This window comes from Aspergillus nidulans, chromosome II, assembly GCF_000011425.1.
Source record: "Aspergillus nidulans FGSC A4 chromosome II".
Classification (NCBI taxonomy): domain Eukaryota; kingdom Fungi; phylum Ascomycota; class Eurotiomycetes; order Eurotiales; family Aspergillaceae; genus Aspergillus; species Aspergillus nidulans.
The window spans coordinates 2,775,285-2,800,002 of NC_066258.1; the positions used below are offsets into that span (position 1 = coordinate 2,775,285).

General features: G+C 50.7%; 12 protein-coding genes and 1 pseudogene across 13 annotated transcripts, besides 1 other annotated feature; 8 read left to right on the plus strand and 5 right to left on the minus strand.

Moving 5' to 3' along the window:
- Nucleotides 1-24,718: part of a sequence feature (contig 1.62 526..201480(-1)) that runs on past both edges of the window.
- On the plus strand, nt 43-1,259 carry ramB (bifunctional protein farnesyltransferase/protein geranylgeranyltransferase; the record flags this gene model as incomplete). Its single annotated transcript, XM_656379.1, has 5 exons — nt 43-269; nt 314-418; nt 469-698; nt 804-1,170; nt 1,217-1,259. 5 exons carry the CDS (start codon nt 43-45, stop codon nt 1,257-1,259), a joined length of 972 nt encoding a protein of 323 aa, XP_661471.1.
- Nucleotides 1,305-2,639, minus strand: ANIA_03866 (putative L-serine dehydratase; the record flags this gene model as incomplete). The annotated part of the gene is made up of 1 exon (XM_656378.1): nt 1,305-2,639. The coding sequence occupies one exon, from the start codon at nt 2,637-2,639 to the stop codon at nt 1,305-1,307; it is 1,335 nt and encodes a 444-aa protein (XP_661470.1).
- ANIA_03865 (methionine--tRNA ligase MSM1) lies at nt 3,320-5,411 on the minus strand (the record flags this gene model as incomplete). The annotated part of the gene is made up of 8 exons (XM_050611391.1): nt 5,183-5,411; nt 5,007-5,125; nt 4,887-4,958; nt 4,742-4,828; nt 4,563-4,694; nt 4,157-4,518; nt 3,636-4,110; nt 3,320-3,583 (listed from the first exon to the last, which is right to left on the minus strand). Exons 1-8 carry the CDS (start codon nt 5,379-5,381, stop codon nt 3,320-3,322), a joined length of 1,710 nt encoding a protein of 569 aa, XP_050467425.1. The 5' UTR covers nt 5,382-5,411.
- Nucleotides 5,539-6,186, plus strand: ANIA_03864 (protein nxtA; the record flags this gene model as incomplete). Its single annotated transcript, XM_656376.2, has 3 exons — nt 5,539-5,577; nt 5,630-5,701; nt 5,756-6,186. Exons 2-3 carry the CDS (start codon nt 5,659-5,661, stop codon nt 6,184-6,186), a joined length of 474 nt encoding a protein of 157 aa, XP_661468.1. The 5' UTR covers nt 5,539-5,577; nt 5,630-5,658.
- ANIA_11419 (60S ribosomal protein eL38) lies at nt 7,226-8,178 on the plus strand. The gene is made up of 3 exons (XM_050611392.1): nt 7,226-7,352; nt 7,502-7,630; nt 7,765-8,178. The coding sequence occupies exons 1-3, from the start codon at nt 7,289-7,291 to the stop codon at nt 7,812-7,814; spliced, it is 243 nt and encodes an 80-aa protein (XP_050467426.1). The 5' UTR covers nt 7,226-7,288; the 3' UTR covers nt 7,815-8,178.
- ANIA_03863 (Zn(II)2Cys6 transcription factor) lies at nt 8,537-11,156 on the minus strand (the record flags this gene model as incomplete). Its single annotated transcript, XM_050611393.1, has 8 exons — nt 8,537-8,591; nt 8,802-9,257; nt 9,311-9,671; nt 9,724-10,153; nt 10,207-10,287; nt 10,338-10,648; nt 10,697-10,956; nt 11,011-11,156. 8 exons carry the CDS (start codon nt 11,154-11,156, stop codon nt 8,537-8,539), a joined length of 2,100 nt encoding a protein of 699 aa, XP_050467427.1.
- ANIA_03862 (putative cytochrome b5 reductase) lies at nt 12,434-14,081 on the minus strand (the record flags this gene model as incomplete). The annotated part of the gene is made up of 3 exons (XM_656374.2): nt 12,434-13,645; nt 13,705-13,814; nt 13,871-14,081. The coding sequence occupies 3 exons, from the start codon at nt 14,079-14,081 to the stop codon at nt 12,434-12,436; spliced, it is 1,533 nt and encodes a 510-aa protein (XP_661466.2).
- On the plus strand, nt 14,341-16,129 carry ANIA_10479 (cytochrome P450; the record flags this gene model as incomplete). The annotated part of the gene is made up of 3 exons (XM_656373.2): nt 14,341-14,475; nt 14,527-15,363; nt 15,435-16,129. Exons 1-3 carry the CDS (start codon nt 14,343-14,345, stop codon nt 16,127-16,129), a joined length of 1,665 nt encoding a protein of 554 aa, XP_661465.2. The 5' UTR covers nt 14,341-14,342.
- ANIA_10471 (uncharacterized protein) lies at nt 16,956-18,932 on the plus strand (the record flags this gene model as incomplete). The annotated part of the gene is made up of 3 exons (XM_050611394.1): nt 16,956-17,040; nt 17,114-17,752; nt 17,815-18,932. The coding sequence occupies 3 exons, from the start codon at nt 16,956-16,958 to the stop codon at nt 18,930-18,932; spliced, it is 1,842 nt and encodes a 613-aa protein (XP_050467428.1).
- ANIA_03860 (lytic polysaccharide monooxygenase auxiliary activity family 9 protein) lies at nt 20,266-21,061 on the plus strand (the record flags this gene model as incomplete). Its single annotated transcript, XM_656372.1, has 2 exons — nt 20,266-20,590; nt 20,634-21,061. The coding sequence occupies 2 exons, from the start codon at nt 20,266-20,268 to the stop codon at nt 21,059-21,061; spliced, it is 753 nt and encodes a 250-aa protein (XP_661464.1).
- On the plus strand, nt 21,661-22,358 carry ANIA_10473 (uncharacterized protein). The gene is made up of 2 exons (XM_050611395.1): nt 21,661-21,693; nt 21,835-22,358. The coding sequence occupies exon 2, from the start codon at nt 21,863-21,865 to the stop codon at nt 22,148-22,150; it is 288 nt and encodes a 95-aa protein (XP_050467429.1). The 5' UTR covers nt 21,661-21,693; nt 21,835-21,862; the 3' UTR covers nt 22,151-22,358.
- ANIA_03858 lies at nt 22,876-23,465 on the plus strand (annotated as a pseudogene). The gene is made up of 3 exons: nt 22,876-22,952; nt 23,025-23,038; nt 23,088-23,465. Coding segments are annotated over exons 1-3 (469 nt in total).
- On the minus strand, nt 23,890-24,603 carry ANIA_10478 (uncharacterized protein; the record flags this gene model as incomplete). The annotated part of the gene is made up of 2 exons (XM_050611396.1): nt 23,890-24,528; nt 24,592-24,603. The coding sequence occupies 2 exons, from the start codon at nt 24,601-24,603 to the stop codon at nt 23,890-23,892; spliced, it is 651 nt and encodes a 216-aa protein (XP_050467430.1).

A 24,718-nucleotide genomic window follows, 5' to 3' on the forward strand; every position in this document is an offset into this window, starting at 1 on the left:
TCAGCCCTTACAATCACAACGTAATCTGGAATAAATTTCACCATGGGAAAATACGCGTCTGATTCTGAGTGGGCGTCAATCGATCCCATTCCGCTCAATGATGGCTCCGAGTCAGGCGCGATGCCGCTGGCCACCATCGCCTACAGCGAGGAATATCTCGAAGCAACTTCATATCTTCGTGCGGTTATGGCCGCCAATGAAATGTCTGACAGAGCCCTGAAACTCACAGAAGACATTATCTCCATGAATCCAGCCCACTATACAGTCTGGTAAGTGATCCTTGAAGATATCTGGACGCAGCTAAACCCGACAGGATATATCGTGCCAAGATCGTCTTTGCTTTGAACAAAGATCTCCTCGAGGAGCTGGAGTGGCTGAACGGCGTCTCCTTGAGGTATTTGAAGAATTATCAAATCTGGTAGGCAGCTCTCCAGCCGGGTGAGGTACTGTGACCACTAACCCCGCCAGGCATCATCGCCAGGTTATCATGTCCTCACGAGAGCACTTCCCTAGTCTCCCACCAAAAGAGATGGACTTTCTCATGGAAATGTTCGCTCAAGACTCAAAAAACTATCATGTATGGACCTACCGCCACTGGCTGGTGCGGCATTTTGAATTATGGGATTCCCCTCGCGAGCTCGCGGACGTGAACTCCCTACTCAACTCGGATGTCAGGAACAATTCCGCCTGGAATCACCGTTATATGCTACGCTTCGGCCCTCGTAGTAATGAGCCCGATGCTGGCATGGTCAACACCGGCGGGTCGCCTGCCGAAAAGGGCCGACTTGCCGTCGTGGACGAAGATCTGGTCGACGAGGAGCTGAGGTACGCTCAGGACCAGATCCTTCGAGCGCCAGAGAACCGAAGCCCATGGTCGTACGCTCGGGGTATCCTACGAGCTGCTAGTCGGCCACTCTCCGAATGGACCGAGTTTGCGCAGAAATTCGTCGTCGACAAGCGGGACGACCAGGGTCAGATTGTGGACGTCTCGGTGAAGAGTAGCCACGCTGTGGAGTGGCTAGCTGACGTGTATGCTGACGCTGAAGAGAATGGCCGCGCTGAGGCTGTCCGTATGCTCAACCTCCTGAAGGACAAGTACGATCCCATTCGGAAGAACTACTGGAACTATCGCATTCGGACAATCGAGGCGGAAGAAGTCCCAGCTTCTGCGTGAATATCAATGAGCAAGCTAAGCTATCCATTATGTTTCCTCTAGACCCAAATCCAATTTACCATATTTGCTGAATATCATGTTCTGAAAACGCCAATAATCAACCCAAGATTTGAAACGCCCATTTATTTACCTAGTTCTCGTCCCCCCATCCTTCGTTCAGCATCGTCCTCCATTCCACCGCCGCATCAATAGTGACATTACTCCCTCCACAAACCACTATCACTACTCGGCTCTCCGGTTTCAAGTCCGGCACCAGCTCCTTCAACCGCGACCGCAAGGGATCCTCAGCCACCCCTCCATCTGACAAATCTCCCTCACTCTCACCCGCCGACACCCGGTCATCTCCATACCCTTCATCCAACCCCCTCTTCCTCTTCTTCGTCTTCTCAGCCCGACAAGCATCGCCAACTGCCGCCTCAACACACACTCCACAAGCCAACTCCACCAGCATCCGCTCCTCGTCCACAAGACGCAGCACGCCTCTTGCCGCGTCTGCATCAGACAGCACCGTACTATGCACTTTGACACCCTGCGGCGGATGTAGCGCATACTGGAGCGTCCTTTCCGAAACCCGGATCGCACCGAGCGATGTCGCCTGCGACGTGATCTTCGGCAGACTCACCAGGGAACCTTTCGCTACTGCCGCAGCAAGAGAGTCCGTTCCACGCGTTTCAACGGCAATCAGATGCGTCGGTCTTGCTTGCGCCGTCTTTCTTGATGAAGATTTTGCCAGCTGTCTCCGCCGCCGCTCAAGTCCCATGACGAGTCCATTCAATAGCCCACCTCCTCCGACACTACACACGATTGCATCAACTGGAAGGGCCATATCCCCATACCCATCTCCCTCAACAGCATCCCCTGCAACAAGGGGAACCTGCTCGACCAACTCATCAACAAGCGTACTGTTCCCCTCCCAGATCGCCTCGTTATCGAATGGATGGAGTGCAATCTTCACCACTTCCCCTTCATCATCATTGTTGTCACCATTCTTCATAACAACATCCCTCATGTACTCACCCGCTTCCGCAAATGTCTCCCCGTACCTCACCACATCCCTGGCACCAGCCTTCCTCAACTTGTCAACCATAAGCGGCTTAGTACCCACAGGAACCACCACCGTACACGGGAAGCCCAGGGTGCGAGCTGCACAGACAGCAGCGAGTCCGGCATTTCCGCCAGAGGACGCAAAGAAATGGATGCTCTTCCCAAAGTTCGAGGGGTTATGCAGGTGTGAGAGGATCTGATTGCCCATTGCGCGGGACTTGAAGGAGCCGCTTGGCTGTGTGTTTTCGAGCTTGAGGAGGATGCGGCAGCCCGCAAGGGCGGAGAGGGAGCGGGATTCGACGAGAGGTGTTCTTATCCAGGGTGATTTGTAGGTTGGCAGGGTTTGGGATTGGGAATCATGTTGGGACCCCGTGGACGTCATCTGTGTGGTTGTTGCGGTGGCGAAGCCGATGCTGCCCATGGTGCTGGTGGTATCGTGAATAGGTTGATTCGAAAACACAATTGGAAGAGGTCAGATATTGTTTGTATAGTTTAATCAAATTGCGTTGTAAATGAGTATAAGAAGATGTCCTTGTTGTGAGCTGTATAGTAGAGCCTAAGCAACAAGCGAACCCCGTAGTATATATCTAAACCATAAGCGAGAGATACAGACCACGAATAATAACAAGCAAACCCATACGCGTAGCCTATTAATATAATATTATTATTACATCAAGCCTCCTATCCTAAATATTCTGTTATACAATCGAATGTTCTTTCCGAGAGCCACTGCAGTCACTGCACCAGTTTGCCGCGGGAAACCAGACCACCCGTTTCCCGCCCCGATATCCATCATGTAACAACGTCGCATATCAGAGCCACACCCTGGTTTTCCGTTGATACCCTTCTAGTCTAGAACACGAAGAGCATGTCTCATGACGCAAACACGGAACCTTGCTACTAGGGCGAGAAGAGCTTATCGTGGAGACGGTGAACCACAGCCGCAATGGCCCGCGACAAACAGGAATGAGGACTTCCCGACCACGAAAACGGGCTGCTAATACCCTTCTGAGGCAGTATGTGTCGATCCGATCACTATAAGGGGCGGGTTAGGCGAGCTCATCATCCCGACTCGCCAAATAGATAGATATCTAGGCCGGCTTAGTTCTCGAGGGCAAGGGGAGGGAAGAGGATTTTTTTCTTAACATCCTCGCCGTAGGTCGAGTCTCGTGCATAGCCAGCATCAGAGAGATCCCGCTTTGAAGGATCGACCTTCAATATGTCAAGGAGCTTTTTGGCTTTGTTCGGCATGAAAGGCTGCAGTAAGATGCCCATGATACGCATTGACTCCGCAGCATTGAAAATCACGCGTTGCTTCTCCTCCGGATTCTGCCATGGCTCCGAGTTGTGAAAATACTTGTTTGTCTAAGAAGGGCGTCAGTAGACTGAGCTTCTACGACTCGGTGAGGGATTTTACCAGAAGGATTACTTCCACGATCTCCTCTAGTGCCGCACGTGGGTCAAGTGCCTCCATACACTTTGCTACCTTGTGGGAGAGCTGCTCCAGAGTCTTCTGGTATGCCTGATCGTCAGCGGTTGCGGGGGAATTGCCAGATGTAGCATTGATGATATAGTCCCGCAATTTTCCTTTCGCACAACCAATTGTGCGGTGGGCAATGTTGCCAAGTCCCTGTTGGAGGTATTTCTTATAATCGCGGATGATGTATCTGTTGTCGTAGTCAGAGTCGGATGCAAGGCCGCCACGGTGAGCTAGGAAGAAGCGCATTGTGTCCATTCCGAATCGGTCAATTGCGAAGAAAGGGTTGACCACGTTTCCGGTCGACTTTGACATTTTCTCACGGTTCATCGTCCAATGAGCGTGAACAAGGACATTCCGAGGGAGGGGAAGATCCAGAGCCATGAGAAACGCTGGCCAGTAAACACAGTGGAATCTGAACGCGTAAGTACTGTCCACTTGCGTTCTGGGATAACACCTACCTGACAATGTCCTTGCCAACAACGTGGACATCCGCAGGCCACCCGAGGCGGCTTCCCTCGCCAGGCGGAAAAGGGTATCCTGCTTTCGTGAGATAGTTGACAAGCGCGTCCAGCCAGACATAGATCGTCTGCGTATTGTCATTTGGAACAGGGATGCCCCATGTCAACCGCTCCACCGGCCGGGAGATGGATAAGTCTGACAGCCCGGATGCAACCGATTTGACCACTTGCTCAGTATAGTGGGTTGGCGTGATGAAATCCGTCTTGTACAATTCTAATAAGCGGTCCTGGAACGCAGACAGACGAAAGTGATAGTTCGTTTCGGAAGACCACTCGACTTCTTTGCCCGTCTCCGTAGAAACCTAGTCTGGTCAGCTTGTATCACGGTGAAAGCCAAGAGTCGTACCATTCTCTTCCGCCCGGTGGCAGGGTCCAACGAGAGATTGACTTGTGACTGGGGATAGAATGTCTCGTCGCTAACAGAATACCATCCTTCATGTTTAGATGTGTAAATGTAGCCTCGATGTTGTAGCATTTCCTGCTCCGCGTAAGTAACGATCTCGCCAAGTAGTCCCTGTGACTTACCCAAAAGTATTGAACGGCCTCTTTATGCGCAGGTTCCGTCGTCCGAATAAAGTAATTGTAGTCCACATTAGCTGCCTCAGCCAAAGCCTAAGTCGTATTAGCTTGAATTACCAGAGTGACTATCGGGCAGACCGGTGCATCTGACTTTGAATGTTAAGCAGTTCCTGTCGCAAAACGCCTGGGTATCTATACCCGCCGCGTTCGCGGCTTGCTGGATCTAACACAGAGTCAGCAACGGGTTGCCCATAGACAAGGTCTGACAGACCTTCATGCCATGCTCATCCGTTCCAGTCAGCAATTGTGCCTCATTGTCGCCGGTAAGTGTCCGCCATCGTTTCAGGATGTCCGCGAGGACCATGGTGTATAAGTGACCGACATGGGGAGCTACCACGGAAGTGAGTTAGCTATCTATATATTATACAGTCTGCTTTCCGATCATACCGGCATTGACATAAAAGATAGGCGTCGTGACATAGTAGGGCTTAGAAGCTTCTTTGGCGGTGGTCGCATACTGACGGAGAGAGTAGGCGGTTGCCGGAGGAGCGACTCTCTGAGAAGCACATTTCGACGAAAGGCGCTGACGGGATAATAGCTGATTCGCCCAAGAAAGAGCACGAGAGCCCCCTCTCAAACTTGCCATTGGCGGTATTGCGCGTATGTTGGCGTTGTTGTAGTCTGGGTGCGATCGAATGATTCGGACTGTCCTCGGAGGTTTTGTTTTCTCCGCGTGGTCCAAGCTTCTTTTTTTCTTTGCGGTGCCGGAGCCTCATCTCTCACTTCATTCCTGACTCGTCTTTATAAGTCTTTACAGGTTTTCTGTTTTCAATACCTTCTAGGTATATATCAGCAGCCTTATTGAGTGCAGCTCAAATTTACGATTTTCAGCAGGCAGCCACTTCCTAATTTTGACTCGCATCATGGCCCCTACCGAAGATGCCTACGCAAAGGTCTCAACAGAAGGTATGGTACCCAGACTATACAGCATGTAGGGAAAATCTAACTTACTCGTCATAGCGGCTACCGAATTCGTTCAATCGTTCTACCCCGCGCTCCAATCTAACCGCGCAACGATAGCCTCCTTCTATAGCTCCCCCCCATCAACGATTGTGTTCAACGGAAACCCCGTCGCGGATGGAAATGCAGTGCAAGAGATCTTCGTCAGCCAGATGCCTCCGACGCACTACGAGGTCCAGTCGTTTGACTGTCAAATTATAAACAAACAATATCCTACAGCCACAATCGGTCGGCAAATAGACCCACGGAAAGACATTTCGATATTGGTGGTTGTTAGCGGCTACGTCCGGTTCGGAGAGTCTCGCGACCTTCCTCAGCGCGGGTTCAGCGAGACATTTGTTCTCGTGCCGAACCCTTCTAGCGAAGGGGGGAAGGGGAAACGTAGACGGGACTGGCTCATTCAGACCCAGAACTTCCGTCTCGTTGTTTGAGCCGCGGATGTCTGGCAACAGTGTTGGAAGAAGTTTGGAGGCAAACAAATTATCCAGTTGGTTCCTAGAGATAGCGATGGGAATCATACAACGCGCTTTGAAGATGACAGGACATTTACTGAACGACCACTTATTTCGAGTCGAAAGACGATTGCCGATACGCCATTATATCATTACGCTATCGGCCCTACACCCTTTTACCACAGATCACTCTGCCGTCTTTGGTGGGTTCCGGAGATTTGCCCTGATTCGCTCAAGGAGCTCTTCGCGTGTCGCCTTTCGATCAGGCATCAAGCCTCGCTGCTATTGTTAGAGAACGTGCGCGCCAAGAACTCGGGGGGTGGATCCTACAGCACGGAGCCATCGGCGCATCTCTTCGAGTGTCCAGTTCGCGGGATCTGGCTCAGTTAGCTTGGGCCCTCCGAACGGATGCGGACACGTGCCTCCTTTGGGATCATCTTCAGCAGGAAACATCTCGTTGCCCCAGATTGACCATGCTGCCGCTGCCGTGACCATACCCACGAAACCTGAGACAATTAGTCTGCGAGCGGAACCATTGGCGTTTCAGGCATACCAAGGAATAGGTTCTGAACATGGTTAGTCATTGATAAGATAGTATCTGGATATATGGATAACGCAGTACCTTCGAATTCATTGCACGATCTAAAGATGTCGGCATTCTGGAGGCTGTAGGAGTAGAATTATTGTATCAAAGTAGAAATATCTAAGGTATGGCAAGCTGGCCTATATCAAAAGTCCTATGATCGCATGGACATTGATCCGTGATGCTGCCTAGGCCTGAAACGCACCGCCACCGCCACCGCCACAATGTCTGCAGCAGCCTCATAATACGTATCATGTGACATCATAACTTCTAGTAGCTTCCGTATAAATGCTCTTTACTAATTATGCATTGATCTAAGGGTTTACGATCTCAAACCCTAACCCAATCGGGACGATCCCACACAACTTTGAACGCAGCGCCGCCCGCTGCCAGCCAGCCTGTCTAGTCGGCCCTCGGACTTCAGACCGCGATTGAGCTTCTTCCCACCCAAAGATTCTTGACGATTATCCGCGACGTCACGAACCACCTTAGCCCAACATGCCTCGCGAAGTTTCCGACATCAAGCAGTTCATCGAGCTTGCTCGCCGCAAGGATGCGTCCTGTACGTTTACCCACCCGATACCTGAAGCTGGAATTGGTCTGGAGCTCGAGTCCGACAACCGTCACCGCGAGCCGACCCGACCTTGCCTGCGAACTGAGAAATGATAAGGATGAGGAAGAGAACATGGACTAATGAAAATGGCTCTTTAGCTGCCCGCATCAAGCGCAACCGCAAGACCCAGCAGATCAAGTTCAAGGTCCGCTGCAGCCGCTTCGTCTACACCCTTGTTCTGAAGGACTCCGACAAGGCCGACAAGCTCAAGCAGAGCCTGCCTCCTGGTGCGTCTTGTCTCTATTCGTATCTGCCGCTTCGGAGATTTCCATCCAATTCATCGAAGCCACAAAATGAAGTTGGATGGACGGAATTCGCGGCTCAATTGAAGAAGATATACTAATGTATTTTTGGTCTACAGCTCTTAAGGTTGTCGACGTCACCAAGGGCGACAAGAAGAAGGCTCTGTAAGCGCCTTCATCTCATTCACGGATAAACGGAAGAGGGAGTCTTGAGCATGGTTTACTCGTCAACTGCTTGAGGATCGCGGCATGGGACAATGCATTTGTGGGCCGACACCGGAATTGCGACTATCTGCCCTGTTATCAGGACTAGATTAAGCGTTCTGGCACCCTGGTTTGGTCAGGGGATGCCGAGAGGCAGACATGGCTGTACTGGGTGACCTGCATATTCCGACTTCTAAGGGATGGCTTTGTCGGGGCTTCCCCTGTCTATACAATAATGAAGAGGCAAAATAAAAACATTGGAAAATATCCAGGTGTATCTTGGTCTTGGTTTTTATTGGTTACGTTGGTCTCCGCTCTCACTGGCCGGATATTGTAATAACGTACGCTGAAGCTGCTGAGGGGCTTAATATGGCTAGGATGTAGATAAATATAGTGCGTAGAAGTTCCACTTGCAGCATGCTTTTCATTTTGCTCAGGACGCCATTGAATACTGAGCACAATTTTCCACAGAGGGCCAACTCCAACCTTTACAGGACGGCCATTGGGAAGATTCGCTACAAGCGCGTTCGTAGTTATAGTCACACAAACAACCATCCACCTTCCGGGGTGCTCCGCTATAATGTGTCCAAAACGAAGGAGAGTTGGTTAGAATGATACACATTATTCCGAGGTTCCTTCTGAAATCGTACTTGTCGTGTGGGATAAAACGTACATGCCTGAAAATACCTAGCTGTACTTGAGCTTGGCAATGTCTTCGCGGACAGGTAAACCCAGACAGTCACTGGCTACGATTGTAGTAGAGCACGTTAAAGCTGCTAACGAGCTTCGTTCAGAAAATGGGTTCATTGATGGATGGTAAATCACAGAGTGATCCTAAGCGTCGCGTGCCAAGCAGCCCGAATCAGTCTGGGGACCAAGGGCCTTGGTTATGGAAACACATAGGCTGGGTGTTTTCTGGGCACCATTCTCAAGAATTGTTCCATCTACCTACTCAACCCACATCTGCCCCCACGTCTCCCAGAAATTGAACGGCAATGTCTCGTCCAACAAGGCATCCACCATGTCAGTCAAAGCTGCTCCTTGGCCTGGCTCTGGGCCGACAGTAGCAGTAGTACCGACGTGTTGATGGTCCAGTTCGGTTGATTCAGGCGGAATCGGTATGGGTGCAGATGTAGATGCAGATACTCCCATACGTAACGGAACGGAAGAAGATCCTGTCACTGTTCTGTTCTCATTACCACCAGTACCGGTGCTTTCAGGGCAGATAAGCTGGATAGCCTTGGCGAATATGCCGCGATAGATGGACGCCACCGTATAAACTTGTTGGAACTCTTCCAAGACCATCATACATGCGTTGAGCTTGTTGAGCCGGAGACGTCGCGAAAGAGAGGTTCCGGAGCGGCAGTTTAGAAGATGCATTTGCATTGCGGGGATGAGGAGTGGTGGTCTAAGAGGTCGGTCAGTTTGCCAAACTTCCTGCATAACGGCTGACTGGCTCACGTCATTGGCAGCGCATATTCGAGTAGGCCTTCTTGGGCCATGGCCTCGAGAATGTCATTTGTGTGGGAGGCTGCGGAGTCAGCTTTGTGCCAGATACTTTCCTGCCACTGCTGGTTTGTAGAGGAGAGGTCATCCGAAGGTTCCGTCAGACACGGCCGATAGAGAACGATAAGGATTGCTCTGAGAATGTTAGAAGGCCCTGGGTTCTCTGGTTCAAGGAACGTTGCTTGCGCACTCGTAATGGAGTTGTAGATGATGCAGATAAAACCGAGTGGTTCTGCTCCAGCTCGGAGCGCCTTGCTCTGGAGGCTTATAACGGAGGATCTCTGTCTCAAGAGCATTGATTTGTTCAGAGGAGGGTCTCGGGCGAACTGCTTTGTAGCTCAGTGTCACTACGGACCCCAACAGCTTACTCAAGTCTATCAGTCTGAGCCAATATTCGGCTAGCAGGGGAAGATCGTCTGGAATGAAGGCAGCAAAGACGGTTGGGTCGACATCCCTGAAGTCGTATATGATATCTGAGACTGATGGCATCGGAACATCGCAATCGTCCAGATCAATACGTAGCGGTCGCCCTAAAGTAAGGCTCAACCACCGGTCACGCAGGAAGCACGTCCACCAGAGGCGACGCCACAAATGACGCTGACGGTCCATGATGGCTGTGTTGTATCGCGGTGTGTCGGGATTGCGATGCAGTCCCAGCATCTGGCAAAGACTGACAGAGATACCGCTCCAATACCATGGTTGCGAATGCTCATCGGCTTCGGAGTGCCAGAAGCCCAAAAGAAGAGAGGCTTGGAGGAGAACAATCTTGTCCCGCTCACCACTATTATTGTATAGGCACTGTTTTTCTTTCTCGTTGGCCGTGGTGCAGTAAGACTTGAAGGATTCCTTACCTTGGCGCGGGAGTATATGGCCGCTTTCATTACTTTCTTAGACTCATATCCTTCTCGCTCGCATATATTCGACGGGATAAACTATGAGCTATTAGCTTTCGAACATACCATCATCTTTTACCAAACCTTACGTTTACAGCAACGAAAAACACGCTCCACACCAGAAGCAAGTTATACTCTTGCAGTCTCCCGGCCTGGAAAAAGTGCAGTATCTGATCTGCCTCAATGATCGGCATGATAGTGTGAACATGACGGAAATATGCTTGAAGAAGGCATTGACAAGCGACGCTGCTGGGTAGATCTAAAACGCCCTTACTTGCTAGGTAGTTCCGGTCCTCTTCGGAAAGAGACGTAGAGTGTCGAGATGGTATAAAAAGATGCTGTGGCAGAGACTCTCCAGAGGAGAGAAGAGACAGCGTCGATGTGATTCCGGTCTTGTCCCCTAGTAGAGATGTTAGGCACCGCTTGCCAGAGAGCGACATTGACTCACCGGTATAGAAAGGAACATGGCCAGCTCGTTTAGGGTCTCCTAAAGCAGCAGCGGCAATTTCGAGACCATTACGCTCTTCATCTTGTATATCATGCTGGCTGGTAAATTTTGAGCTAATCGCCTGCGCCGGTGAATCTGTAGTGTGTTTTGGAGACGCTGAGGTTCCGTTTCTGGTATTCGTCTCTGTTCGATTAGGTGGACTGCTTGTGGCCGCTCGCAATCGCTGTCTCACCAAGCCGTGGCGACGACTTGCTCGAGAACTAAGATTTCATGTTAAGAGTGTGATATCTCCATACTATATGTGGATGTCATACGTCTCATTTCCACTATCTACCACACATTCAGCGCAATCCTGCGAGCAACGAATGCAGGGAATGCCAGTAACATTAATACTGCAACGGACCTTGCGTGAGCGACATGAGTGGCATGCCACAGTCGATCGATAGCGGCGAGTGGACATTGTCGAGATGTTACAGAAGGAAGAGATGCCGCGGTAGATAAACCTCGGAAGCGGTAAGTGAGGCAATCGGCTCGCCGATCCGAAACAAGCCGCGGGATTGACGGTGCCGAGTTAGGGTTGAATTTGACGCGTCAAGAGTATCCACTCAGTTTGACAGCCATCAATGCCCATACCATCAGAATAGGGATGCAAAGTTGCATTCGAGAACAACTAGAGGGCGGGAGCTGCCTAGCAATAGTATTTATAACCTTTGCTTCCGGTTATACTGAAGACCTTCCTGCGTGAGGTAGTACTGAACAATGAAATAGAAGTCTCTTCGTCGCATCTCCGTCAACTCCCAGTTGTACCAGAAGGCTTTCAGATTCTCAATCCATTCTGAGAAGTTGCCTCAGAAAGATGGTCAAGGCTCTGAAATACCCATAATATTCCGGATATCGGTCTGCAGCACTCCCGGTCGGGTGCGCCCGTTCTTTCACCATCAGCTTTCGGCGCAATATCGGCATCCGTGAATATTATCATTCAGACCGGGGAGCGAAATGGTAAGTAGTCTCTACATCGCAGGTCACAGGGGTGGACGGCGCGCTCAAAGGTCGATTCTAATTCTCAGGCAGCGAGGAAGTTCCAAATTCGGCGACAGACACCTTGTCTCATCATCGAACGTGTCTCACTTGTCAACGAGATATTGCCCAAGGACGAGAGTAATCTGGTTGTGCCCGGCCCCAAGAGTGAGCAACGTGGACCAATTTAGACCTCAAGCACAGTGTCAGACGCGTCTTGGAGATGAGCGTCTTTGCTTCAACTCCAGTAGATCGTGTTGTAATGCCAACTTCCGATGAAAATGTAATATTCATATTCCTAACTTGTCAGTTGATGAGTAGAATGGCGCGGAATTTGTCAGAAGCATTAGAGCTGCTGGCCTCGAGTCAATCCGTAGCAATATCGCGGTTATTGGGATTCTTTGGGTGCGCTCGTCATAAAAATGTCGTCTGAGAGACGGTGTATCTTGTGGAATCGATGATTTTTGGGAGTTGTGTTGAGAAGCAAGGTTAAAGTGTTACTCAGGTCGCATATGAGTCCCTGACTGAGAATGGCCGCTGGCAAAATTTTGTAATCTAGCTCGCGTGCCTCTTACGGTCATGTGCTGGCCTCCTTAACTTCTTCCTCTCTTGACTATTGCTAAACAAGTTGCAACATTCCCCTGCGTGGCAATAGCAAAGGGCAGATTACGACGGCTGCAATCAGTCCATTATTCGGAGACCTACTATCTAAATTTACAATTAGAAACAGAAAATCTGGTCATCCATCTTCGCGACAGCTCCTGGAGCCTCATACCCCAATGCCACCAAACCCTTCTTACACGCAATCAGCATTCCCGGTGGACCGCAGAGCATGATTTTGGTATCCTTGTCGGCCATGGGCAGATGCTCCCTCATGATCTCAGCTGTGATGTACCCTGTCCCAAAAGACCACTTCTCTGGCGGTGTATCTAACATGTACCAAATCTTAAGGTTTTTGGGGAAATTTCTCGCAAACTCCTCCAGCTCACTTCGCATCAGAATGTCCTCTTCACTGCGGTTGGCATAGATCAGACTGATCTCCGTAGTATCAGTGGGATCCTCACAGATTGCCCGAATAAGTTGGTACATGGGCGTTATTCCAGTGCCACCTGCAATCATCCCAATCTTCTTGCAGAGGCCCTTGGTGTACTTCATTGCGCCCTTGGGACCGCGGAACTCGACCTTGTCTCCAACTTGCAGGTTTGCAAGGTATTTTCCCGTTAGGAGACCGTCGGGATAGCACTTGATAACCAGTTCCAAAACACCGCGGTCTATATTATTCGACGTCGGGGTGTAGGATCTCGATACTGTTTTGCCTTCGATGTTCGCCTTGATGGCTACATGCTGCCCGATGGGAAGGCCTATAACGTCTTGTCGACCGGGCAGCTGGAAGACAAACTTGTAAACGTTTGGCGCAAGCGTCTTTTTCTGAACAAGTGGCAAACTCTTGTATTCCTTGGGATCGAGGAATCCTTTCAAGAGATGAGGGTTGACTCGAGGAGGCTTGCGGCTCTTGATGTGCGGTGGGTACTTCGTGAAGCCGGACTGGATCTGTGTCATAGCAGACAGCTTCGATGCGACCACCGAGCCGACGATGCTGGATATTCCAGTTGCTACGGCAAAGCCTGTATAGAACCCCCCGAGCCCTGCATTGAAAAGCGAGCTTGGCAGGTGGAGCGATTTTTTGAGGCCGTGAAGCCCTGAGAGTCCCGACCAGGAAGCATACATGCTTTTGCCAAGATACAGGGAAACCGCTGCACCGCTGACGCAAACAGTAGCCAGTGCAAAGGATTTGATTAGCCCTGGTCTTTGCGTGTCTTCTGGAGGCACAGGGTTCGTAGACTGGATTAAACGAACTTGCTGGGGGCGCACTCGCTTCGCCGCATCTTTTAGAGTACCGATAAGGTATGTTTGAAGAATCTCGTCGGCGTCCTATATCGTTGGAAATTAGCCCTTGAGTCAGGAAACTGACTATACGTGCACAGTGTTACCTCTGAATGTCCAACATCCTCATAGGCCTCAGTTGCGTCTTTTCCAGCAGTATCGATGAGAACATCAGCCCCTCCAGGATGATCTCTCACGTACTCGGTGACATCGTACACTTATTAAAAAGGCTACTGTCAGTACCTGAGTAACCGAAGGCAGATAGTTACTCACCTTTGCCATTAATAATCAGCCACAAGTCATTCCTGCTCTTGTGAGCAGCGACCTCTTGAGATGTATATTGCGGCAAGTCGATCATAGCGACACCAGAAATTTTTCGTGAAAGCAAGCCGGTGTTGAATGATACGAGAATAACAGGTGAGCCTATCCCGAGGTCTTTTATAACTAACGCATCTGGTTTGGGCTTCAGCAGCGACATTCTCATAGTCGACAATATGTCTGACGGGGCCCACCCCTCTGCAACGGCTGCGAGAATACAGCAATCTACAAACCAATCGGAAGCTCGGGATAAAGCATTATTCTCCACTAGCCGCGGTATGTCTGCAAGAGCTCCACTGAGGTATAAACTACACGGCTGCACGGCATCTTGAATGAGGCGGAACCTCGGCGTCTAGGCTAATTGAGTTGAATATAAGTGTATGGCTCTCTATTGACAGCTAGCTGAGCTGTTCAAACCATCAGAGCCATGTTGAACCAGCAATTCTATCTCCACGGCGAGACGGCCTCGTCCGCCAAGTCTATCACGCTCGACGAAACAGCAAACCTCGACCAGGTGAAGCATATAGTCGCTGCTCATTTTGCGATTGTGGAGCCAAACGGTCAGATTATGCGCATGTCTTTCTCTTTGACACTCTGACTAACCCGTGCAGGGATCGGCTTCCAAACGGAAAATGACTGTCTTGTGGACGTCTCCTCGATCCTCACTGCCCCAGGACCGATAGCCATAACCATTGATGGCCGCGCTGTCCGAGAACCGGAGGGGCCAAAGGGCCTTCCTTTTGTAGGCAACTACTTCGAGGTCTTCCCAGACCATCTGGGAAACCACCAGCGCCTCTTCGACACATACGGACCGATCATAAAAACCAACAACCTAGGCCGCACCACATACCAGACTAACGACCCGCAACTTTCAGCCATTGTCCTCGCCGAATCTGACTTTTTTACCAAGAAGATCAACGAAGCTCACCCGCTCTACCCTCTCAAAACTCCTGAGGCTGGTGTATTTCTTGGTGATACTGACACAAAGGAGTGGCGTGACGCTCATAAGTTTCTACCTCCAGCCCTAGGCCCCAAGGCCGTCCGTCACTATGCTCCTACCATGGATAGCTGCGTGAAAGATGCGTTTAAGGTGTTCGACGCCCTGGACGAGACCGGCGAAGCATGGAATGTGTATCAGTATATGCTTAAGCTCGGCTCCCAAGCGGTGGGTAAGCTGACGCTTGGTCTTGACTTTGAGCATTTCACGTCGCCCGATGCACCCACGCATGAGATGGTACACGCAATTGCTGAGCTTCTGTCCCTTAACAAGGAGGTCACCTCCCGAGGTGACTGGTACGCCAAGCTGCCTTTCGGTGCTCCTAAACGATTGAGGAACCTCAAGGCAAGAATCGAAGAAATGGTTGATGAGTCCGTGCAGAGAGCAGCACGCGGCGGCGTTAGTGATCTTCCTCTGCAAGAGGCGGCCCTGCAGGCCTCTAACATGGTTGGTACGTATTTCTTTGTCATATAAATTCACCTTGTCAAATATACAGCGGCTGACCTACCTTTTTGCATTCAGATTACGCCATCCGAGCCACAGACAACAAGGGCGAAAAGCTACCTAAGTCAAGTCTCATCTGGGCCCTGGTTGTTGCTACCGGCGCTGGATTCACAACAACCAGCTCCCTTCTCTCTTGGCTGATCTACGGCCTCGTCACCTACCCCGGCATGCAGGACCGGCTCCTGCAAGAGCTAGTCGACCACGGCATAACAGAAGACACTGAGCTCACAGCCGACCTAACAGAGAACCTCCCCTTTCTTGACAAGTATATCAAGGAAATGCAGCGGCGCCATAACCCTTCCTACCAGCCAGGTCGAACTGCGAAAGTCGACCTAGTCCTACCAGGGGGGTACAAGATCCCAAAGGACAGCGTTGTCATTGCTGCGCTGCACCATATCCACAATAATCCGAGTATCTGGGATAACCCCTCCCGGTTTGACCCTGATCGGTGGGATACGGATGAGGTGAAGCAGCGGCATAAGGCGTCGTATATTCCGTTTGCGATTGGGCCGAGAATGTGCATTGGATTCAATTTCGCATTGTCCGAGATCAAAGTCTTCCTGCCAAGGTTAGTTTACCGGTATAACTTCATCCGGGAGGGAGACGGGCCAATTGAGTATGATCCCATGTTTCAGCTCATCAGGCCGAATAATTTGTATGTTAGGGCCGAGAGAAGGGTCAAGTGGCCGGCTAAGACCAAGTCAAGTGAATAAGGTTCGCCCTAGGTTGACTACGTGGCAGACCGACGGCAGAAGGAGTACGAGGACATGGTGGTGAAGATGTCTTGCACGCAGATCATTAGTTAGTTAGTTTGTAGGAGAAACCTACCCTGTTCTGGACATGCACCTTGAAAATGTAGACGCCAATGAATATAAAAATACCCTGGGAAGCACCGTAAGGTACTCAGAATGGACATTTTGTTGGGTATTTTGGTGCAGCGCCATTATCCCATTGAACCAGTACAGGCCGGGATCCGAGTACAATACACGCAACGCACTTCAAAGTACTTGGGATGTCCAAGACGTATGCGGAAGTAATATATACCTTGCCTATAACGTATTATTTACAGAGCGATTCATCCGTAACTACATTCTCATTATAATCATAACCATGGCACAACGATGGATGTTTTTCTAGTTTGGACAAAGCGCGGATGCAATCCCAGACTGCAAGATTCCAGTTCCGGCAGAATATGATACACGTCAGGACAGGTCGAGATCTCTGGCTTTTGGTTCCCTCGATTAGCTGTTGTGATTATCTTGAATTGCCAATTCGGAGCTCTTCGGCATGCCGAGCTGACCCAGTCTTTTGATCCCGCGGAAGCAAACGGGGCGTGATGGGGTGAAGTATGGATCACTCGGCATCATCCCGCGGTAGACCGGATTTCGGCATGACTTGTTTCCATACTACTCAAAGAGCTGGGAATATATCAGCGTTCGCTTCATGCGCTGGCCTTATATGATCTAAAGGCTCTCTGAATTTGCCCCATATTCAATACACTATTTCAACTGTACTCGATCTTTCAGAGCGAAACAAGCAATGCATCCGATCTGGTCACCACCGAAAGATTACTGCAACCGCCCGGTTGCGATATTGGGAGCTGGCGTCCTTGGGCGGCGAATCGGTGAGTGCGCAGATTGAGTTGCTGGCTCATTCCTTAACTTGAGATGATGCTGACCGGCGATACCTTGCATTAGGCTGTATCTGGGCCTCTGCAGGTTACAACGTGCACCTGCGCGACCCAAGTAGCGAGCAGCTCTCTGCTGGCCTGGCGTACATCGAGGAAAATGTATCCACATACTCCAACAAGACAGGACTTTCCCCAGGGAAGGCTCACGGCTTCACGACATTACAGGAGGCCGTGGAGAATGCGTGGCTGGTTATCGAAGCCGTGCCTGAGAAACTGCCGCTGAAGATCGATACCTTTGGAGAGTTGGCGGCCCACGCACCGGATGACTGTATCCTTGCTTCGAATTCGTCGTCATACAAGACGTCTGAAATGTTGGACAAGGTAGAATCGGAGACCGTGAGATCCCGCATCTTGAATATGCACTATTATATGCCGCCGCGGTGTATGATCGTCGAGCTGATGACGGATGGATCCACGCACGAGGGGATATTCCCATTCATGGTGGAGAGGTGCCGCGAAAGCGCAACGGAGCCTTATGTTGCAAGAAAGGAATCAACTGGTTTCATCTTTAATCGGCTTTGGGCCGCTGTCAAACGCGAGGCGTTGACTATCCTTGCGGAAGGGGTGTCTGTTCCGGAAGAGATTGATGCAATGTGGAGAACAATGTTTATTCAGGGCGAAGTCTCGCCTTGCATGATGATGGATGGTGAGTATCTGGCCATGGCACTGCTAAGCAGGTTCAGAATGATTGCTAATAAGGATTTGAAGCGGTTGGACTCGACACTGTTGCCTTCATCGAACAACACTACATCAAGGAGCGTGGCCTCTCGAGCGAAAAGACAGTCGACTACTTGCAAGAAAACTACCTCAGCAAGGGTAAACTGGGCACTAAGTGCTCTTTGGGAGGACTTTACCCTCCCGCCTTCCCGGAGAATACACAGACCAAGCAGGGCAGTCCTCACCTGTTAGTCCTCGACGTTGGGCTTGCGGCAGAGACAGCTGCCACGTCCATTGGAACCCCAGCCGGCGAGATTCTGTCCTTGGCCCCAGACGGAGACAGAATCCAGCACAAGGTGCAGACGGTTGTGCCAAACCAGCTTCTCCCGGATGGTATTACCATCGATCGTGCCACCAATCGCATCTTCTGGACAAACATGGGCATCCCCGGCCGGCTTGACGGAACTGTCTGCTCTTCGAACATGGATGGGAGCGACATCCGCACTCTCATCGGCACTGGTGCGATAAACACACCAAAGCAAATCGCCATTGACGCAGATGCGCGAAAGCTCTACTTCTGTGATCGTGAGGGTTGTGCAGTGTATCGCTGTGAACTCGACGGGTCAGACCTCGAGCCTTTGGTCTCCCGGCAGCCAAACAAGGAAGGCAGCACGACCGATGTGCAAGACTGGTGCGTAGGCATCGCCGTATCTCCCCGGTTCAACAAGTTTTACTGGACGCAAAAGGGGGCGCCCAAGAGCGGGAGGGGGCGCATCCTCTGCGCTGGAATTCATACTCCTCCTGGCCCCATTGCAGCCGGAGCCGACAAGGACGAGGAACTATGTATCCTGAGCGGGCTGCCTGAGCCAATTGACCTGGAAATCGACGAAGAGAGGGGTCAATTATACTGGACAGACCGGGGCGAGTTGCCCTGGGGAAATGCGTTATATCGAGTGCAGTTAGACAGAGAGGGTCGACCAGTGGGAAAGCCTGAGATCCTGGCTCGCGGGCTTCATGAAGCAATCGGACTGAGCCTTTGTCACAAGTCAGGAGATATATATTTGACTGATTTGGGCGGTTCTGTCTACCGATTTAGCCGTGATGGCAAGAAGCAGGTGTTGTACCGGGAAGATGGACGAGCTTTCACAGGCGTCTTGTGCCTAGAGTGACTTTGTACATAACTAGCACAGCTTAGTTAAGCAATACGTTTAGTAAGCAGGTGCGACTCGGGGAGTCCTCCCGTCTTGGCAGGAGCTCTTGGCAGGTCTCAACCATATCATCCATCGCGCTGATCATCGACTCTGTTGCTCTTCCGTGACACTGGACGAAACACGGACCCTCAGTGGGCTCGTCGGACTGCAGGAAATGTAAATAATCCATGATGGTAACATGGTATCGCAGCCTTATCATAAACAGTCAAGGTAATCCTCGCTTCGCTAAACCCTCTGCGTCCCTGTTAACCTGGCTTCTGCAGGACCGGGTAGATTGGAGAATCCGGGGTAGTGAGTCTAGTAACCAAGGACATACGGAGAACTTGGTAGAATGAAGGGTCAAGACAGGCTTGTTATTGATGCTCGTTCCTGGCGAGTCATGAGTCCACGAATCACAATCCTGCCATTCCAGAACCGCACATCATTGCCGTCCATGGCACGGCGCGGTCCACGGGTGCTGTCATGGAACAAGCTCCGTCTCCTCCTTTTGTCGGGGCCTCTAAGCCCTAAGGGAGGTTAGGATCCGTTTCAGGGTTGCCGTTCCCACACTTAGCACCCACTTTTTGTTGGCCCATCCAGTGTCCTCGGGCCGCCCAACCGCCTGGACTCGAGGATCGTCATCCTTGACTGGCTTGCCTTGTGGCTGAATGCAGGCCCCGTTACTACCGGTGACCACGGCAGTGCGGTGACTCGTGCCTGGCGGCGTTGGCCAGGGCATTGTGGGGATGCTCAAGATCAAACCCGGCACCCTGAAAGTGGTCTGCTGTGGACTGTAGACTGTACCTAGAGACTTGCAAGTCCAGCATGAAACAGGTCAATCTGTCGCATCCTTCTGGGCGGCTGCCCTGGATCTCTTGTCATCTCATCTCCCGAGGCAGAAACGGGCAATGCAGGTTGGATTCAGATCGCTCGGGTGACCTCTTGACTGCAGCCGTGCCCTGGTCATTAGCAAAAAACCTCTTGGGTGGCTAGGCCTAAAGATATTGATTCCCCGCCAGCAAGCTGAAGAACCGGATCTGGTTGTATACGACCCCTGCAGCTTCCGGCTAAAGTCCTGCCCCGCTTGCTGTTGATATGTCAGTCTGTGACAGTGTCGGCACGGCCCTGCAATCTAAGGCAATATGGGTACTTGGCTGTTCCGTATTGAGTACGGAAAGGAGCAAACTCCTTAAAGAGACAGCTATATAAGCAGGTAGAGATACCCTATCTACTCTCCTCTCCGTCATCGTCCTCTCATTCTCTAAACCTCTGGAAGGTTCCCTTGAGTCGGATTTGATATCCTTGCTTGACCATGGCCATGTCGAAGATTGCTACCCTCGCGGGTCTTCTCGCCTCTGCTGGCCTCGTTGCAGGCCACGGATACGTGACGAAGATGACGATCGATGGAGAAGAATATGGTGGATGGCTCGCTGATAGCTATTACTACATGGACTCGCCGCCGGATAACTACGGATGGAGTACGACAGTGACCGACAATGGCTTCGTCTCCCCCGATGCCTTTGGTACCGACGACATCACCTGCCACAGGGGCGCCACTCCTGGTGCTCTCTCTGCCCCGGTGACAGCCGGCAGCAAGATCGATATCACTTGGAACACCTGGCCCGAATCTCATAAGGGTGGGTATTAACTTTCAAATGCTTTTGCTTGTCCTACTAACAGATAATCAAGGCCCCATCATCAACTACCTCGCCAAATGCAACGGCGACTGCTCTTCAGCCGACAAGACCAGCCTCGAATTCGTGAAGATCCAGGCCGAAGCGATTGTCGACGCTTCCACCAACACCTGGGTTACCGATGAACTCATTGAGAACTCCTTCACTACTTCCGTTACGATCCCTGCCTCCATCGCCCCAGGTAACTACGTCCTCCGACACGAGATCATCGCCCTCCACTCTGCAGGCCAGCAGAACGGTGCCCAAGCATACCCTCAGTGCTTGAACCTGGTTGTCAGCGGCAGCGGTACTGACAACCCATCTGGTACTCCTGGTACTCAGCTGTACTCTGCTAACGATGAGGGCATCGTCTTCGATATCTACTCGAACCCGACCTCGTACCCTATGCCTGGTCCTGAGCTGTACAGTGGTTAGATTGAGGCGCTCAGGGAGGTTGGGTTGTGAATGCGTGAGCTCGGTAGTCTGAGCTTTCGTGGGCTTACGCAGTTAGCTATCGCTGCGTGGTCCATTGTCTGTTTAAATGTATATATTGTTGTCAACAATCCACATCTATCCTACAATTACTTGTTCTGCTGATTCTGAAGTGTATTTATCATGTAGAACACATCCAACCCCTGCTTAGGTTGCAATCCCGGTGGCTTAGAGGGCTCGCGTACATTCTCTAAAAATATATTTACTGATATGCCTCCAGCCAACCACTTTCATCGAACATCAAAAGTAAACAAGAGACTCAACTAAGACTGATTTCTTTTAGACAGGATCCTTCATCCGTTCACTAATCGCAATTTCAAGTGGATAGACGGAAATAGGTTCACCAAGACAAGGCTGACCATCAGCCTTGCGGCCATCCTATGAATAGCTAGTTTAATCTAACATACATCCGATCTAGTCGTTCAGGGTCGCAGCCTTGCCTTTCCTCGAATATGTGGTATAATCTTCTTTATCTATCTAAGGTGCCTCTCTGGCTGGCTTTCTCAATTACTTTTCTGCTTTGAAAGAGAAATAATCGACAGTTTTGAGTCCTCAGTACGTCTGCATTATACAAGGTATATGTCGCCGCTACACCATATTTCTACATACAACCAGAGTCCCATCCAAGCCTACCAGTGCCATACATTTTATTACCCCCTTACACTGCTTCTCCTCCCTTAAAGACAGCCCTACTGTTACTGACCTTTCTCCCTCAGATCTCCCTTCCACCTCCCGTGTCTGACCATGTTTGAAACCCGCCTCTGCGGCGCTTGTGGCGAGCCTGCTACCGGGGTTGCCGGCATTTCCCAGAGCTGGTACGAAACCTGTCCGGGGTGCGACGCAATCAACAATGGCCTTACAATGTGTGATGTGTGCATGGAAGGCGATGAGGAGATTGAAGGGGTCTGCTGGAGGTGCAACGATGAAGAATGGATCCGTTGTTCTTATGAATGTGAGAATGGGTATGTACAAAGGGTTGAGCGGTGTCCTAGTGAGATGCATTGTGATCACTGGGAGTATGAGGATGACTGAGGGTTTAGGGCATTATATGGTAGTTAAGGATCCCTGTCTTGTCAGGGCCTAGGACTCTTTCGATGGGCTATCGTCAGATGTATGGAGATGTGAATACAGTCTCTGTGCTTTGTTCCTTGGCCTCTATCTTCCAGAAGCTCGTTCTAGATGCACTTTTTGGTCTATCCTTGAGTCTGGATTATTCTGCACAGAACTCACAGTCCATACTGAGGACCGGACCTTCAAAACCATCGAATACAGCCCGCATCTTGTATACAGGTTAACAGCATACCATACCCCTTACTCACGGCATATACGAGCACAGATCACCCATGTCTAGGGCATGGCGTATACGAGGTCGAGCCACAGCAAGCCACGGCCCAGAGTATGAAACATGCATATGATACAGTGAGTCTCACGGCCTCATTCGCATATGCGCCACCACTCCATGTAAGGAGAACAAGGTGGCTCTGGGGCAGGAATGGGGGGCAGTGGCGAATATAGATTTGCGCATATGATCTACAGGTAATTACTGGCCTTATGGTGGGGGAATACGAGTAAATGGCATGTATAGGGTCATGCATGCCAGAAAGATTTTGTTGGTAGTATGACCCTTCGCCCTGAAGAACATTGTAGAACAAAGCCGTCTAGATTTGAGATGGTAGGCGCCGTGGGAGAGTGAACCGTAGGGTATAAATATGCGGCCGCCGCTCATGAAACCTTTCTTCCTCAAGCACAACAAATCATCACATCCTGATCTCGCTTTAGACACCATCCAACATTTCAAGATGAAGTATCTCGTCGCCCTCGTTGCCGCCCTCGGGTAAGCACTCCATGTCTATTCAAGTCTTTTTTTTTCTCGTTGCAACATAGGACCCTGCTAACCTTTCAATAGTCTCTGTGTCTCTGGTTAGTTATGCCAGCCTCGTTTCATCTTCCTTCGCAGCTGACATCCCAGATACCATGGCCGTGTCCTGCGGCGCCCAAGGAAGCTCCAAGGGCGTACGATGCGTTGCCATCAACCAGCCCTGCCCCAGCGGTTTCCGGCCTGTTTTCTATGATGATCCAGCTCCCTGCTATAACAATCAGCGGTGCTGTGTTTGAGGTCATGGTCAGGGCGGCGTTCACTTTTGTACGGAAACTGGAGAATGCGGTGGGTAAATTAGTTAAGAGGTTCTTGCGTATCGTCACGATTTGGCCTAGGCCACGACCGGGTGTGGTTCGACGCGAGATTGCGATTTCTCTTGGGGTGTAGGTAGAGGTAGTGCGAATAGGTCATGCCTGTTAAGTCAGCAGTGCTTGCTAGGAAATGAATGATATCTGTGTTTTCAGTTCATTGCTTGTGGTAGACAATCATAGGAACGGCCTGGGTCACAACGCAAAAAGAGGATTTCCAGTAGTACCTGACACAAGATGACCTAGACTTGAGCATCAGATTAGTACGAATGAACGTGAACGAAGAAACCAGCCGTTTCTTAAGCTGACAAGGACATCGCTACTGGTGACAGGTCAAGTTCTTCACGGATCCTGCAAATCAACGAGAAGTGACTCGGGAGCGCACATTGCCGTACGCGAACAAGGGTAGGCAAGAGAGATCAGCTCGCAGGCGAGTGACCTTGCAGTTGAAGAGTTCGATATAGATCGGGGTACTTCGAACAGTCTCCTTGTCATGAGTGAACACACGGTTAAGGCAAAAACACGAACAGTTGTGGAGGTATCGTGGATGAGAAAGTCTAATTCTATATTCTCATGAGGCCATGCTATGCAATACGCTTATATGCCACCTCTCTATACCCATCAACCGTCAGATTTTCACTCTCAATATCCAGCTCTTTCCTCCTCAACTCCCACTCTCCAAAGTAATTTGGACTGTCGCCGATTTTACTAAACCCAAGTCCTTCAAAAAGCTTCAAGCTCCGCTCGTTGGCCTGCCCAATCTTTACACTCAACGCCCCAAACTTCAGCTCCTTTACCTCCTTGCCTATGGCCTTTTTGGCCTCTTCGTCGCCTACCACAAATTCTCCCAGAACCTCTCTCTCCCTCTCAATAACATACGTCAGGAATGCCAGGAGCGCAGCCTTCCCAAAGCCCTTCCCTTGATCCTTTTTTTCGGCAATCATAAGCTCGATTTCGCCGATGATCTGAGGGTTGCTAGAATTCCTTTCCTCGTCTCCATCTTCTTCATCTTCCTCCACTCGGAGAAACAGATTGATATCCCCAATCATGCGGGTGGGAGCATCGTCCTCGTCAGTGAGACTTAGATTCCCATTATCCGTCTCAGGTGCCACCGGAAGACAGATGATAAAGGTTAGTTTATCAGCGTCGTTCCGCCAAGACTGCTGCATGGCGTACTCTTCTGAGAGGGAGAGGGGCTCTGAGGCTGTTGCTTGTTGGATCTCCTACTTGCTCATTAGAATTCCTGGGGCGTATATGAGGGGATTGGCTATATGTGGCCGGCGTACCTCGTCCTTCATCCATTCGTGGTACCGCGGCACATGCCATTTCGAGTATGGCACTAGGAGGACCTTTGAGGTGGAGATTGCTGGGATCAGATCAGTTTACTGTGGTTGTGAGTTGTGGATGGGAGGC

What these genes read in the sequence shown, in the direction of transcription:
- ANIA_11419 (XM_050611392.1), top strand. Translation starts at nt 7,289, where the DNA reads ATGCCTCGCGAAGTTTCCGACATCAAGCAGTTCATCGAGCTTGCTCGC. An exon ending in TCGCCGCAAGGATGCGTCCT is followed by an intron (nt 7,353 to 7,501) that starts GTACGTTTACCC and finishes ATGGCTCTTTAG; the next exon opens with CTGCCCGCATCAAGCGCAAC. An exon ending in CAAGCAGAGCCTGCCTCCTG is followed by an intron (nt 7,631 to 7,764) that starts GTGCGTCTTGTC and finishes TTTGGTCTACAG; the next exon opens with CTCTTAAGGTTGTCGACGTC.
- ANIA_10473 (XM_050611395.1), top strand. Translation starts at nt 21,863, where the DNA reads ATGTTTGAAACCCGCCTCTGCGGCGCTTGTGGCGAGCCTGCTACCGGG.